This window comes from Haplochromis burtoni, unplaced genomic scaffold, assembly GCF_018398535.1.
Source record: "Haplochromis burtoni strain Fernald_Lab_line unplaced genomic scaffold, NCSU_Asbu1 Contig_9, whole genome shotgun sequence".
In the NCBI taxonomy this organism is placed as follows: Eukaryota; Metazoa; Chordata; class Actinopteri; order Cichliformes; family Cichlidae; genus Haplochromis; species Haplochromis burtoni.
The window spans coordinates 670931-686349 of record NW_024582370.1 but is presented as its reverse complement, the minus strand read 5'-3'; the positions used below and the strand labels follow the sequence as shown (position 1 = coordinate 686349).

General features: G+C 43.0%; 1 protein-coding gene across 2 annotated transcripts; it reads left to right on the top strand.

Moving 5' to 3' along the window:
- The first annotated feature begins 342 nt into the window (after positions 1 to 342).
- On the top strand, positions 343 to 12629 carry si:dkey-32e6.6 (extracellular matrix protein 2). 2 transcript variants are annotated; one of them, XM_042227501.1, is made up of 11 exons: positions 343 to 1022; positions 1186 to 1337; positions 1809 to 2045; positions 2137 to 2232; positions 2316 to 2412; positions 2660 to 2775; positions 4278 to 4410; positions 4493 to 4650; positions 4822 to 4961; positions 11436 to 11762; positions 12066 to 12629. In XM_042227501.1, the coding sequence occupies exons 1-11, from the start codon at positions 830 to 832 to the stop codon at positions 12229 to 12231; spliced, it is 1815 nt and encodes a 604-aa protein (XP_042083435.1). In that variant the 5' UTR covers positions 343 to 829; the 3' UTR covers positions 12232 to 12629. The 2 variants fall into 2 exon arrangements, with proteins under 2 accessions (XP_042083435.1, XP_005914697.3); XM_005914635.3 differs by having other exon boundaries at positions 344 to 1022; positions 1183 to 1337; positions 12066 to 12628.
- The last annotated feature ends 2790 nt before the right edge of the window (positions 12630 to 15419 follow it).

The following is a 15419-nucleotide window of genomic DNA, read 5'->3' as shown; positions in this document are numbered from 1 at the left end:
ACACTCAGTAAGGGGCAGACGGCGAGTGTGAGGATGTACACACTCCGCCGTCGATGTGCAGAATGTAAAGACGTCCTCACTTTTTATTACTCAGAGTTCATGTTTGACTTCAGACATAGATGCTGGCGGAGGTTTGCCAAACAAGGTTGCCTCCGACTGGGACTGTGTACCAACCGTCTGCTCTTGGACAAGGTCTGCTATACTCATCCTAACATTCTGATGCCCTCCAGAAAAAGCACAAAAGTGACAGCGGTTTACAAAAACGCATTTGTCAAATCACAACAGAATGTACGACTAAAATCTATCACCAGTGTGCCAAAGTTACTGCGCTCCAGTATCACCCCCCACCGTCCTGTCAGCGTCTCTCCTCCAGGAGAGAAAAAAGCTGTTCCACGTAATGTTCGCAGACAGTTATGAAGTGGAGACAAGGAGGAGCAGGGTGTGTCTGTATTTCACGGTACAACAATCGAGGCTCTTTATTAACACTGAGAGAATTTATTTTTTTACCTCTCCGCCTGCTGGATGTCCCTTCCCGCTTTCTCTCTCTTTCTTCATTTTAACATTTACTCTGAGCAGCGAGCGCGTGCAATATGTTTGACCACTGCTCCAAGGTGACTCAGAACAGAAGGGAAACCACAGCGTTTACTCTGCATTCATAAAGCTCCAGGGTTTACTGAAGAACTGTCTGCTTGTCTTTAAGTAGACTTCTAACCATCTGCGCTTCCTGCTCTGATGCTTCTTCTTGCCTTCAGCTCTGAGGATTAGAAATTAAACCCTTTGGGCTTCTCTGCATTTGAAAAAAGCTTGATTTGAGTATAAATATACAGCAATGCAAATGCCATGGACATGGATCGTGTTCATCTGTCTGAGTGGAATAGTTTCATCAGAACAAAACTTGGACTCTTGGCATGACGTGGATGCATTAATGGAAGTCTCCGCTGAGATATCTGAACTAGAAATAGCACCCGTTCCTTCGCCAAGGATCGACGCAGGGGTGACAGTGTCGGGTGCACACACTGCTGGTAAGTTTTTAAAGTCTGCCCACTTTTGTCTGCACGCTCTTGGCTAATAAACACTTAATAACTGAGAATTTTAACCGCACAGAGGATTAAAAATCGAACAGTGTATTCCTTCATGACTGCATTTTTGGTTTGATTTATGTTTTCTGTTACCCTGGTGAAGAAGAGAGTGCCAATGAGCATCTCCAAGCAAATGCTGAGAAAGTGATCAAGCAGGAAAAACATGGCTCTGGAAACCTGGAGGCGATCAGAAGAAGGAGAAGTGCCTGGGGGAAGAGGAAGCATGCAGCCACAGTGGAGTCCATCGCATATAGAATAGTATGATGAGACACACAATCATATTACACCATCTTTTAGGTCATGTCGCTGTCCTGTCTGGCAGCTTTTGCAATCAGATTTTATGATCTGAATTGTTGTGCCGAACACATTTTGCTTTTCCAAGATAAGCTCTAAAAATTCCCTAAAGGCTCCTCTTCTTCATGTGTTTCTTTTATCTGCCTATTTATTCATTTCTATTCGTGTTGTTTCAGTTATCAGAGTATATGTGTAGTACGACAATGTCTAAGCTGACAGGCGGGGGGGGAAGGAAGGCAGTCGAAAATAGGAGTGAACATATAACAAAAGGATAGAGCACAAACAGAAAAGCACGGTGTACTGCAACTGGTGCACCTGTCAGAGACAAAACAAAAAGAAGAAACATGCAGCACCTGTAACACACAGTCCTTATGTGAGACTTGTCTCTGTTTCCAGTAATTAATTCCAGTAATGGTCTCCTGCTACTTTCTGTAGGCGGGTTTGGGGCGACCCGTTGGCGGCTGGAGAAAGCCTGGAAAAGGAGGGGAGGACAGCAACGCTCTTATGGCTGCACTCAGGGAACTCCACGCTGAGAAGAAAAGGCTGATGGATCTCAGGAAAGCACGAGAGGAGGAGGATGATGAGGAGGAGGACGATGACGATGAAGACGACGATGAAGACGACGATGAAGACGACGACGATGATGATGAAGAGGAGGAGGAAGAAGAAGAGGTTATAGTTTGTAATATTAGTTATCTTTTTTAACTTGTCTTATTTACTTACTGATTTGCTGGGTAATTAAATGTTGTTCTTTTCTTCCAAGGAGGAAGAAGAAGAAGAGGAAGAGGAGGAGGAGGAAGAAGAAGAAGAAGAAGCAGAGGAAGAACCGACTGAGTCGCCCAGCAATCAAACAGAAACGGTTTCTAACTTTATAGTTGCCTGTTACATATTACATAATTTCCTTGGGCATTAATAAAGTTTTGTGATTCTGATTCTATTAAGTGTCAGAGCACTGAGAGAGAGATCAGCTGCAGGGGCATCGGCATTACTCACCTGCCAAGTTTCCAAAATCTTGAAGCCACGACGGTGGATTTAGCAGGTATGTGTATATCTACAGCTGTAGTCAAAGAAAGCACCCAACAGAAATTTCACAGATTAAAAACAGAGCAAACACAAGAGCTCAGGAAGCCCAGCCATCATTAGTGAGCCATCGATGCCCATATTTTTGTAGACAGTGTTATCCTGGATTTACTACTGGAATACATTACGACGTGGATTATTATGCTGCCAGCTTGTGAATCATCAAATTGAAAATCGAAGTGTCATGTGACTGACTTTATGTTCAGAGAACAACATCAGGATCATCACGGCACGAGCTTTCTCAGGCCTCCTGAACCTGGACATGCTGGACCTGAGTCGAAACATACTGGATGATGAATCGTTCAGCCAAAACCCACTTTCTGTGAGTAACACTGCTCTCGCTGCATCTTTTAAAATTACTCACAAGTGACGTATTTTTATCCCTTTATTTATCTATTTATATAAAAAGTGAAAAAGTAAAGTAAAACCAGTAAAGGGTGGTGGTTACTCTGACTTAAATCTACTGCTCTTGTACTGAGGTTTGTGTCCCAGTGAGTAATATATAGTAATATGTGTGTAATACCAGTGTGAAAATCCACCACAAACCAAGGCTGTCCAACACCGTTTGACTGCAGAGTTTCTCCCACTCGTCTTACAACTGCAGTTGGAGACTTGCACTTCCAGTTCTGCCTGCACTCAATGAGTTTTCTAACTATATATTTTTAACTGCACTTTATGTCTGTTGGGTGTTTTCTAGAAAATATTTACTGTCATGAAATATCAAGTATTATTTATCCAGACTGGGAATGGAAAAAACAAACAAGTGTCACTGACAGTGACTGAACTCTGTTAGAAAAGTCAGTGTTGCTTCTCTCATTGTCTGCTGGCCAAAGAAAGAAGTGATAAAATAATTTACAGTAGACAACAACAACATTTAATATACTGCCAGACTGTAGTTTACCTTCGTAATGAGACAGAAAGTTTGTATTCACTGTCAGTTCGAGCCACAAATAATATTCTGGGAAGAACTATTTGGTGTGTTCAAACAGCACCAGCAGAGACAAACACACATATCAACAAAAAACCCAAAAAACTTTACGCCTCGAGGCCTGAAACTGAACCCTGTTTGACGTGGACGTGTTGAACTGCTCTGACATTATCCTTAGTAGCTCCGTCTTCACTCTTACAGAGAGTCCTCCGCCTGTCAGTACTTTTCTGACTTACAAGCACATTTTATGGGTCACTTTGCATCTAATTAAAATAAAAAGCAGGCTATGTCCTGTATCATTACGGTAATAAAAGAGCACTGAAAATGCATTAACTAATCCGTCTAAGAATAACCTCTGGTTTAAACCAGAGGTTATTCTTAGACCACAGGCCACACCGAGGGAGCCTACCACACTCTGACCAATCATTACACACTGCCACTGCTATACTGTCACGGTATTGGCTGAAAGAACCTGTTGGAAAAAAGCTGCAGCCAATGATGTGGGGAATATGAGGAAATTATTTTTAGAGGAATATTCTTCTTCAGTTTCTGCTCACATCCCTGTAATGACAGGGGATTGATGGACTGGCTGGAGGGATGCTGCGAAGTCCTGTCCACTGCTTTTATTCACTCATCAAAACCACAGCAGCTTTCACTGAAGAGCCACCCGGAGTGGCTTTGCTAAAAATATGAGAGGACAGATCACATGAATGGAAGAGATGCACAAATGTGACATTCTTTCATTTGGTGTGTTTCTGTGAGCTCTGTGGTTAAATCCCAATTGGCAAGCAGGGATGGGAAATTACGGACTTGGAGACAAGTATCTATTTAGTGTATTTTATCATCCCAGTTTTGCTCAACACCTATTTATTTGTGCTGCATTTCATTTCATGCAGAACCTGACCTCTCTGAGGAAGCTGGATCTGGATGACAACCGCATCACCGTGATCCCGACGCTGCCTTCATCTCTGGAGGAGCTCAAAATCAAAAACAATAAGCTGAGTGGACTCACACCGCACTGCTTCAAAGGTACACATCGTGTGTGTGTGTGAACACAGTCATGTGTAAAAATTATAACAGGTGTAACATCATAGGTATTATTTCCTAATAGGTTTGATGAATCTCCTGAAGCTAGAGCTGGGAGGAAATGCTCTTCACAAAGCTAGTGTGTCCCCTCCAGCTTTTAGGCCGCTACAGAGACTTCTTGACCTCCAGCTGAGCAACAATCACTTCCGGTCGCTACCACTGAACCTTCCTCCCTCTCTTCAGGTGCACATGTACCACATTTTCGAGTCATTTTTTCCTCTTTCTCTCACTGCTTGGAGTTAGACACTCTCGGACACTGTTTGCGTATTCACTGATTGTTTTCATTTTAAACTGTCACATTTCTGTCTCCTGTATCACGCCTCAGCATCTGTCTCTGTCTTCCTCATTCTGTAGACGCTGCAAATGAATGAAAATCTAATTGAGGAGCTGACAGAGGAAGCGCTGAGGGGCTGCATTCATTTGAGAGTGCTCGAACTCAGGCACAACCGTCTGCATGAGCAAGACATCGCTACCCACGCATGGACGCGTCTTAAGTATGTCCATCCATCCATCCATCCATCCATCCAACCCAATGTTATGTAGTTCCTTCATCAGCCACCAGAGGGCAGCCTGGTGTTGCTTAGGAATCTGAAGACGCAGCTGTCGTTTGTTCAAGTTCAAAACACTTTTCACTTTATTCTTGTGGCCACTAAAATATATGAAACAACAAATTTCCATTAAACGATGAGATTTTTTTAAACAGGCAGTAATTTAGTATCACAGTAAAGTAAATCATCGATGTTTAAAGCTGATGCCTTGTTTCAAAAATGACTGAATTAAAATGACAACACATTTGGAGTGTTGGAGCTTCAGTACGTGTTTTCTCAGCAGACATTTAGACTGATTTACACAAAGCCAGACAGTTTTCTCATTTCTTCTTCTGCTTCTCTCTCAGCCTTCCTCACACAGACAAACACATGTATGCTCACATATCACACACATTTTGACAGCTGACCTTGTGTACTTGGATGAGCAGGCGTGTGAGCGAGGGCTTGAGGCAACTGTGTGCATCTGTATGTGTGTATTTGTGTTTGTGTGTGTGCTGTTTAAATATGGTGAATTCCAGTGGGTTTTTCTTTTTTTTTTGCTCCTTAGGATCCTTGCGAACCAAAGTGGGAGCCTCAGGGAAAACTGAGGAAATAGAGAATGCAAAAGAGAGTTGCAGGAAAGTGAAGCTGTGGAGATTTTGTATATAGGGCACAAAGCAGAAGCATTAACTTGAGAAGATGCAGTCTGGGAAAACTTTAGGAAGTGATGAACTCTTGTAATCTTCTAGATGCAAAGCAGACTCCAGGACAGGAAGATGGAGTTCACTGGAGGAAATTCGAACAGACTGTCCTGAGTCTTCATGAGACTTGTTTCTGATGCCTGACACGTTGACCTCATTAGTCGTGAGAGCATCAACTTCCCATCGAGTCTGCAGGCTTAGTAGCTGGGCCTTCATTTTAAGGCTTCTGCATAGACACCAGACAGTGAATAAACTCAGCTTGACCTAAACTCCGCTTATACAGCAGGAGACAATAAGTAAGGTCGCTAACAAGACCAGAACCCTCCCTTGCAGCTGATTGTCTACAGACCTTTAATAGTATATCATCATGTGGTCCTACTGAGGCATGTTAAGAAACAGAAAGTGCCTGAAAAAGCTGAGAAAACAAAGATCAAAAGTGAATTGCTTAATGTGAAAAGAACTGCAGTTGGCTGGGTCTAGTTCGCAGGGTGCTTCTGTTTCGTGTCACAGTGCTGCTTTGCTTCTAGTTCGGTGATCGAGGTATGAGTGGGGAGAACGAGGTAACAGGGAGCTGGGATCCTTCTCAGGCAGACTGGGCTCACTTACCTCATTATGTATTTAAATAACGTGTAATGAAAACCTGCCTGTGAAATGTCTCTGAATCATTTGGGATAACCCCCCCCCAATATGCATTACTTTCCCCTCATCAGTAAAAACCAGCGTGAGATGTTGAGAAAATTGCCTGTTAAGGACAAAGACGTGATTATGTCAATGCATAAGCTGAGGGAGAATACGGAAACATATCTGTAGCAGTCTCGGTGTCCAGGAGCTCAACACCTTCATACTGGAAGTTTGAACTGAGTAAACAGGGATTACTCAGTTTGGGGAGATTTGTAAGATTTAGAGATGGGTCAAGTTCTTAGAAGGACAATCATTAATGTAGGTATCCACACAAATGGCTGCACAGTTTGCCAAAAAGCGCCTGAATGGCTTGGATACCTGGTTTCCACTGATTCGTTCTTGGCTCAGTGCCTCTCTGGAGACAGCGCTGTAGTGCTTTCTGAGAACAAGCTTACATTTCAGCAGGTTTGAGATTTTCTTTCTTTTCTGTGGGAAACAAATGTGCTGGCTGCGTCAGCAGATCAGCTTTGAAGTTGCTGTGGTGGCCTCTCCTATACTGGTTTGGGCCCAGCAATTTTGTGATTCTGTCTCTCAGTCACTTTTTTTTCTTTGGTGGGAATGCTACCACGTCTGAATGGGTTCTGTCATTGCCACGGTGGAAGAGGTATTAGAGCATGACATGCAAAATCCTCTGAAACAAAGATTCATAATTCAGTTCATAGTTCCCGGGGTCGTGTGCATGATTGAAACCAGGCACTAAGAAGCGATTAACACCATCACTACAGTCCAACGCAGTGGTGGCACGATCCTGTTGTGGGATTTCCTGGTACATGGACACTGATGGATGCACAAAACCATTTTAATAGAGCTCAGGTTCTCAAACTGGGCTAAGGATTACATTCAATAAGTCAGAAATCTAAAGCATCACTGAGAAGGCTGTTTTGGGAAAACTTGGTAAAAAACCAGAAGTGTACAAAAGTGGTGTTGTCCTCATAAACAAAAAGGATGTGTATCGGATCTACTTTGTGTGTTTCAGGATGAAAATCAAATGATTGCTCCAGTTAAAAGAACATGAATGCATTACTCGTTTTTCACGAGGTGATGTAGCTGGAGTTATGTAACCTTTAGCTAAGCGATGCATCGGAATACGTCTTCCAACTCCAACAACTGTGCCTTCCTTTGTTTATCCCTGTACGTGTTTGTTATGTAACGAAGCTGCGCTGGCATACAATTAATGCTGTTGCACAAGCAGTTAGATTTGACTCTTATCAGGCACAATGAGCAGCCTGTTCAAAAACACAGCTGTACAACTAAAACAGACACACACATGCACACACACCTGACACCTGCCTGTGTCAGTGCCTGATCTCAAACCAGAGCATTTTCTGATTTGAGACACTACACCCAAATGTCTGTAGATGATCATATTTCATTGATAAAGTCTTTCCGGTTGCAGACTGTAGTTTATGCTGTCAAACATTTACAGAAAAATGACGGATTGTGTAATAATGGATTTGTTTTATTGCGTGCTCTGCAGTTTGACTTAACACTCTTGTAAAAGGATCATCGACTTAAAAATACCCAGTAACAGCCACTCCAACTCCGTTAGATAATAACTGACAGAAGAGCCGAGTCTTTTTTTAATTTGGTTTGTGCTGAAACAGATGGCTGTTACGGCACATCAAATGTTATTTTTCTCCATTATTTTTTTATTATTTGTGTCATTTTGCACAGAGAAGCTGTCATGGGAGATCTGTGTATATTTATTGTCGCTGCAGGCTTAGACGGATCGCATGGAGGTGCAGGTTCAGTGATCATCACACCAAAGATGTGTGTGTCGCATCGTGACGTGTCTCAGCCTGACACGACTTGTATCAAAAGCCCTTTTCCTATTTGGCCCGGCGCAAATTGGTTTCGTAATGAGCTTATATAAACTGGGAAACAAACACGGCGCACACACTCTATACGTGCACACACCGGCTAAAATATGACGCTGACATCAAGTGAAGACCGCTGGGTTTCATTTAAGTGATCTTCAGTTCACATTTAACGGTTTCCTGCGTGGTTGCAAACACGTAACATTTAGCAAGTGTAAAAACTCACTTTAGATTTATAGAACGCAAAAAAGTCCAGTTATTTGTTCGAGTAATGCGGTAAATGATTTCAAATATGCTTCTGTGTGCTTTCAGTGGCAGCTGGCAGAGGCTCCAGCCCCTCAGGACCCCAGTTGGAATTAAAAAAAATGATTGGAGGGACTGTTTTCAACAGATCTCACAAATACTTCCAGATATCAGCCAGTGTTAATACATCCAGTGCGCACAAAAGTGCACACACAGCTTTAATAAGTCCAGAACGTGCCGTCATCCATCGATCGGTGCAGTTTCAAGTCCAGCTGCAGGCGTTCAAGTCTGCTTGGCATAATCACAGAGCCTGGCTTGAATACTTCGACTATTCTGTGTAATCCCGAGGCTGTGGTTTCACCGTAAATGGAGCCGCGTGTATCTGTAAGTGCAGTACCTGTTGTAAGCAGACCATCACCCTGAGCAGCTGCAGGACTGGACTACGCTTTGCACAAAACCGAGACAGACTTGATTTTTTTTTATGAAAAAAAGAAAAGCAAAAACATTTGCTTTGGTGTGAATTGTGTGTGTGTGTTGCCTGGAGTAGCTTGTGTGTTGTGTGCTTGTGCATGACTATTTGATCATAGTATGTGCATCTTTTTCTTTTTTGGGTGGGTGAATAGCAATTTCAAATCCATGCATTTGCATCCTCGCTGCACCTCCTTGACGCCCATCTGTGTCTGCCAGCATATTTATTTTCTGTGGGTGCGCATAGTTCATGTCATGTTGTGCGTATGAGAGTGTTGTTGTGTTTTTGTGTAGGTGCCAAGCCAACGGGTGGAGGTCTCTGAGAAGAGAGGACTGTGTGTCTCTCCACTCATTAATACCATGTGGTATTCAAACACTGGTGGACTGCTGCTGAGCTTACTGGCAAAGTTTTTGAATACAAATCAGCTGCACACAACTGGTCTAAACTGGTACACAGAAACAAGCATAGTGATGTGTTTTATGGTTTCAAGTGGGAACAGAAATCACTCTTTTTTATTTATTTAATTTAATAGAAATTCACAGAAAATTGTGCATTTGGCGCCTGCTGGTTTCTTTGTGTGCTCTGTGCTGCTGTGCTTCGCCAGGTTTCTGAAAGTTGTTCTCAGAGATGATGGAGGTGGAGGACGTTCTAATGCAGATTAGATACACAGGCTGTACATGAAAGATTGATGTCACTCATTGGTTTCAAATTGCATTTTGAAGCCTCGACCCTACTGCTGGGCCAGCTGTGTCCCTGAAGTGCACTGGTGCACAGACTACGTTTGTTATTCACCATGTTGGAGAGTCCGTGTCACACATCAGGCTCTATTGTTTGTCAGGTCATTTCATTAAGGATGACAGGCAGCAGGAGATCAAAGACAACAGAGAGGTCAACAGTGAGCTGTGTTGGCACACGTGCCAATCAAAGAGACCAGTAAGAGTAATGTGTTATATAATACTGGTGAGGTCTGATTCACTTTTGGAGCCAGCCTTAGGTGGTCCGGACAGGAACTGCAGGTTTTGGCACTTCCACATCCATTTTGCATCCATCTCCACAGATCCTGTGTTTTTCTCTCTCTGTAGTGTGACCCAGAAATACGTCTGGGCAAATATAAACTATGCTCCTTTAAAAACAAACAAACATCTTTTTGTGTTGCAAACTAATGATGTGAACAGGGACTGGATATATACCATAAAAAGTTTTTATTGCCAGTAAATAAAAGTAACTCTTGGAAAAGACAAACTAACAAATAATGATTAAATCTACTTTTATGTTATTGTTACCCTTCGAGTACCCTTACATGTGCTAATGCAGTATTTCATCATATGAAATACTGAAAGAGCTTATTTTGGTTCTTCTGTTTCTGAATATTTACAGTCGCACCTTAATAGCCGAACCTGTTAGTGGGTCATAGTGTTTATTGTGTACATTTTATTCTAGAGCATTTCACCGTACACACAAAATGTGAATATTTTGCACAGCCCGGACAAATCTATAGGAAACATGTCTTGGTAGTAATCTTGAATTCTGTGCAAAGTCTTGAGCAAACCCTGGTTTCTTTATATTTAATAGGAAAAGAGGAAATATGTGCTGTGATTTATTGAAACAGGTGTAATGTTCAAAAGAAGGAGAGTTGTGTTTTATTGTAAGCTGTAAGCTTTCTATTGTAAGCTGATAGTAACAGAAACTGTGAAGCAGACAGCATCAGTCAGACATACGTTGGCCCACATGTGTTCAGCATCCACAAGCCTTCACTGATTGGGCCCCAGTTCCCATCACTCTGTAGTCATTAACTGGCCACCTGAATGTTTTCTGAGCCCTTTTGTTCAGTGATGTCAGTGAATGGAGGAAGAACCGAAAATGAGGTTTTGTCTCCTGCTGTGAGCTGTGCTGTAAACTCAAAACAGCTGTGTAAGACCTTCTAATAAACACTGAATCACAGTGCTGCAGTGCACCCCGAGGACTGCTTTGATAAGTCAGAATTATTATTATTGTCTTTGTCTCAGACCTCAGAAATCTGGTCCCAGCTCTGTGGCTATTCTTTAGGTTTCCCATAAGCCAAACATTTTCTCTATCAGCAATTCTGCCTCAAATTCTCCCCCAAACAGCCATCGTACCCCTCAGGCCCCACTGTTTTATTGGCTGGTGCACCCTGCTATTCCACCACACAGGCTCGCCTCCCTTTCCCCCCAACAGCGCGATGCAGGAGGCCAGAAATGATAAAACATGAGATGAAAGCTGCAGCGAAAGGTTTATGAGTCAGTGTGGATGTGGGTCTATTGACATGCTTAATCAGGAAACCTGCAAAACCTAAAACACTTCATCATCACATGCTTCTGCTGAGCAGCTAACCTCAGCATTATCACTAGTAGAAAGGTTGGGAGATCACTGAGATCTTCAGCTTGATGCCATAAGTGCTGTGATATCACTGGAAATATGGATCTACAGGTTGTCTCTGAGCAATTTCAGACTGATTGGACGTTTTTTTGCAAATATGACTGAGATTATTCTATGCACTGTATTTCTTCAGGTCCTTGGAAGCCTTGGATCTATCTCACAACCTGTTCACTTCCGTTCCTCTAAACCTGCCGCGCCCTCTTCGTAATCTGACCCTCCAGCACAACAGCATCAGTCACATCCCGGCCTTCACGTTCCGTCACCTGCGGCCCGGCCTGCGGTCCCTGTGTCTGTCCCACAATGACCTGAGCAACGACGCTATAGAACAGTTCTCTTTTGTTGGATCTTACCGCTCGCTGAGCGAGCTCCTATTGGACCACAATCGCCTCGGAGAAGTTCCTCGCTGCATCCGGCAGTTTAAAAACCTGCAGGTGCTGAGACTGAGCAACAATCAGATCAGGTAGAATTGGATTTTCCATGAAGTCAAATGTGATTTCTATAATGCTGGGATGAGCTTACTGCTTGCTTGTTACCCAATCCTGTCTTAACACCATTAGCTCTGCTGGTTCCTTTGAAATGATTCTAAGGAGCTTAACAAAGAACACATTCAATTTCTTATGTAAATGTGTTTCTTATCTTTACATTATATACGGCTTTGAGACTTTAATTTTAAAATAATAAACATTTGAATGTTTGGTTTCTGCGTTATTTCATAGTGAAAATTGTCTGCCTAAATTTCAGTGTGCATATGTTTCAATTATAGGCTGGTGAGGCAGTGGAGCGTGTGCCACCCTCGCAATTCGGGCTCCTTGGCTTCAGTCCACCTCGAAAACAATCTGCTGGAAGTCGAGAAGATTCCCCCAAACGCTTTCTCCTGTCTCACTGACCCTCAGGGCCTTGTTCTACATCCGCAGCAGTGGTCTGACTGATAGGACAGACATACGGGAACATTTCTTCTCCCACGTTTGCATCACCCTGTAATGATGCAGTGTTTGCAGAAAAAACATTTTCACCATGTATGTTGCTTAGTAAGCTGCAGCTTTCATTATATCATCTCTAAAGCCATTTTCCTCTCACATCTTTGATCATTTCAGTATGTAATAAAGCAAATATGTTCTTGACATTGTGCTTAAAATAACTAATGTTGTAAAAGTTGCTTTTTATATTGTAACAGTTGCATTGCAATCAGAATGCACATAAAGCACAAGTTTTGTCTTTTCATTAAGGGATTTGATACTTTGGGAAACTAAAGCAAAGAAAAGGATTAACCTGTGTCTCTAGCCTGAGGTACTTACAGTAGTCTGAGCTCAACTATTTAATTAGTGGAAGAGGAACTAAAGCAGGATGTTTGGAAGGGCAGAGATGGCGTTTGACCGCTTCATGATCAAACTTTAGCTCCCTGAGAGAAAGTGAGATCTCTGGCAACACAGTGTGAACCTCAGGGGGCCATTAAGAAGAAAAATATAAACATCATACTAGTTTCCTACAACTAGAAACCCTCCAAAATAAACATCCACTAGCCACTCCAGAAATGCTCAGGGTCACTCTGACTGTGAAAGCGGGGCCTCGTTTGGGGTCTCCAAACATGTAGATGATGACGTCAGTCACGGTGTTTTAATAGTTGGAGTGCAAACATGTATGTGTGTGCGTGAGAAGAATGAGGCAGCAGCAGGAGATGAGGAAAAGCTGAGGAACATGTTAAAGCTGAGTGGAGCTCGGGTATAAACTACAGGCTGGCTTTTAAGATACAATACATCCATTGTACTTAGGAAGCCTCTAAGGTGATCAGTGAAACATGAGAATATTCATGGCAGTGAGTTCAATAAGACTCGGCTACAAGGGAGAGAAGAAAGGAGGTTTACAACACGGGGAGAAGATACAGAAGCCGAAATCAGATCATGTTCAGAGTGCTTTTCCCATCTGGGACTGGAGCTCTGTTGTTTACTGACAAACTCTGTGTTTCTGTCCCACTCTTAACATCACTTGCTCGTGCCACCTTTTGCGCAGAATAATGCAATCCTGTAAGCGTGACATGCAAACGCACTCCTAAAGAGAACAAAGCAGCCACTCTGAGTGTTTTCATTCATCTAATCCCACGTTAATATCTCCATCGTCAAAGCGTAACGTGACATTTCAGGGCGTTTTAAGAGAACGCATGCAAGTGCGAGCAATCAAATGCTGCAGCAGTCTCTTTAATTAGTTAATCCACTCATACTCAGACAAAACACATTTCACAGTATATCACTCAGAGTAATGTGTATAATTAAAACGATAAAACATTGAGTTGTGTTTAGCGCACAAAGTCGTAATTTACGCAGAGTGCGCTTGCTGTGTTGACAAGCTGGCTTAAGGTATAAGGTTTCACCAGAGTGCGGTGTTTCTGCAGCTCTAAATGAAGAACAGAAGGCCCCCTGCAGACGCTAGAGTTACAAACACACTCGAGGGAGGCGGGGAGCGATCGACACTTAACAGCACAGCGAGTGTATTTGTGTTATTAACGATGGAGCTGATGACAAAGCGAAGCAGGTTATAAAATCCGGTAGACGTACCCTCTGAATATGAGACAGACCCACATATCCTTCTCTATCCTTTCTCCCTGGGCGTGTGAGCACATGCTGGATTTGTGCTCTCAGCCCTGTGCATGTGGTGCAGCCTCCAACCTCCATAATTGTACAGTCATTTTGTAAACAGCATATTACTGTCTAAGAAACTGCACATTCACATTTATAGTGCAGTTCCTGTACTTACAGGCTAAGCTGAAGCTTTGCACAAAAATGAGCGAGCTGTGTCTCTTCCTCTTTTTAACCTTTCCATCTTTGCACAGATGGATTCATCAGTTTTGAATTGAAATCCTTAAACATGCCTCCACAGCCTGTCAGATGGAGTCTTTAGCAAATGTCACGGGCTCACCACTTCACTTCCATGCATGACGCCGCATGTGACGTGACTAAACTGTTAAATCAACGCGCTGTCATAGCCAGCAGCTGTCTGCATCCCGTCGAGCTCAGTCTGACCGGCCCTAGAGGGGGGGTCGAGCTTTTTGTCTCCCATGTAGCTCTCCATCCTACCCTGAGACGACAGCTTCCTGTGTTTGTTTTTTGATTGGGCTTTGGCGGATGAAGTGCTGGTTGATAAAATAAAAAGGCCCAACACTTACAGAGAAAAGCTGCTAAAAGATTCTCTTCCTGACTCGGACTGTGACAACAGAGAAACAGATAACGCGAGGCAAGAAGAGAGAGTATGGATGCAGGGTCTAAAAGTGAGGACACTGTTTTTGCTAGAACTTGAAACTGTGCATTCTCTGCAGGTATAAGCATCACTGAGTAGGAAATTGTTTTTCATTTAGATAAATCACAGTGTAAAAGAACTAAACAACATATGAGTAAATATCATCCAATGGTGCATAGCCTCGATCATGGCAGTAGCTGTCTAAGAGCTAGTGGGTGTGTTAATCTCTGGAGACACGTTAGATGAACACTTGTATAGAGCAGAAAGAGTTTAATTTAGATGCCAAGCCCTGTAGCTACAGCCCAACACCATAATCAACCGAACCACAGCGAGAGAGACACACAGGCACACAGAAAATTAAAATGCGTGAAGCAGAGGGAAAGGGCAAATTTACAAACGGGAGAAAGAGAGGAAGCAGGGAAAGAAGGAATGTCATCTGCAAAGTCCTTTATCAAAACACTGTCCCCTGCCAAAAGCCCCTGCAGGGCACTGATCCGGCCCGCATGCCTTTCCACCACTGTGGATACGACACTGTTAGTGACAAGAGTAGATAACTAAACGTCAGACAGGCAGTGTCAGCTTCTTCTTGAGTTTATATGATGGCAAAAGTGATTTTGTGCTGACAGGCCTGGAGCAGCAGAGCTCATGGATTAATGTCTGTGTGGCAGTCCTTGTGTAATGTCATAAGAGTTCCAAGATCGTGTGGCTCGCCAAACTCACTGCTCCCTCGGTCCGGGTGCTGGCAAATCGGTTAGAAACAACACTTCATCCTGCCAAAATGAAACTTAATAGAAAACTGTGAAAAAGGCCCAAAAGCATATGTTTTATAATCCCAGAACTAAAATATAAACTTTGTCCACTATTGTGGTGCGACTAGCTGCTATCACTA

Coding starts and splice junctions, on each gene's coding strand:
- si:dkey-32e6.6 (XM_005914635.3), top strand. CDS start 830: ATGCAAATGCCATGGACATGGATCGTGTTCATCTGTCTGAGTGGAATA. Junction 2,776..4,277: donor TCAGCCAAAACCCACTTTCT/GTGAGTAACACT, acceptor CATTTCATGCAG/AACCTGACCTCTCTGAGGAA. Junction 4,411..4,492: donor CACACCGCACTGCTTCAAAG/GTACACATCGTG, acceptor ATTTCCTAATAG/GTTTGATGAATCTCCTGAAG.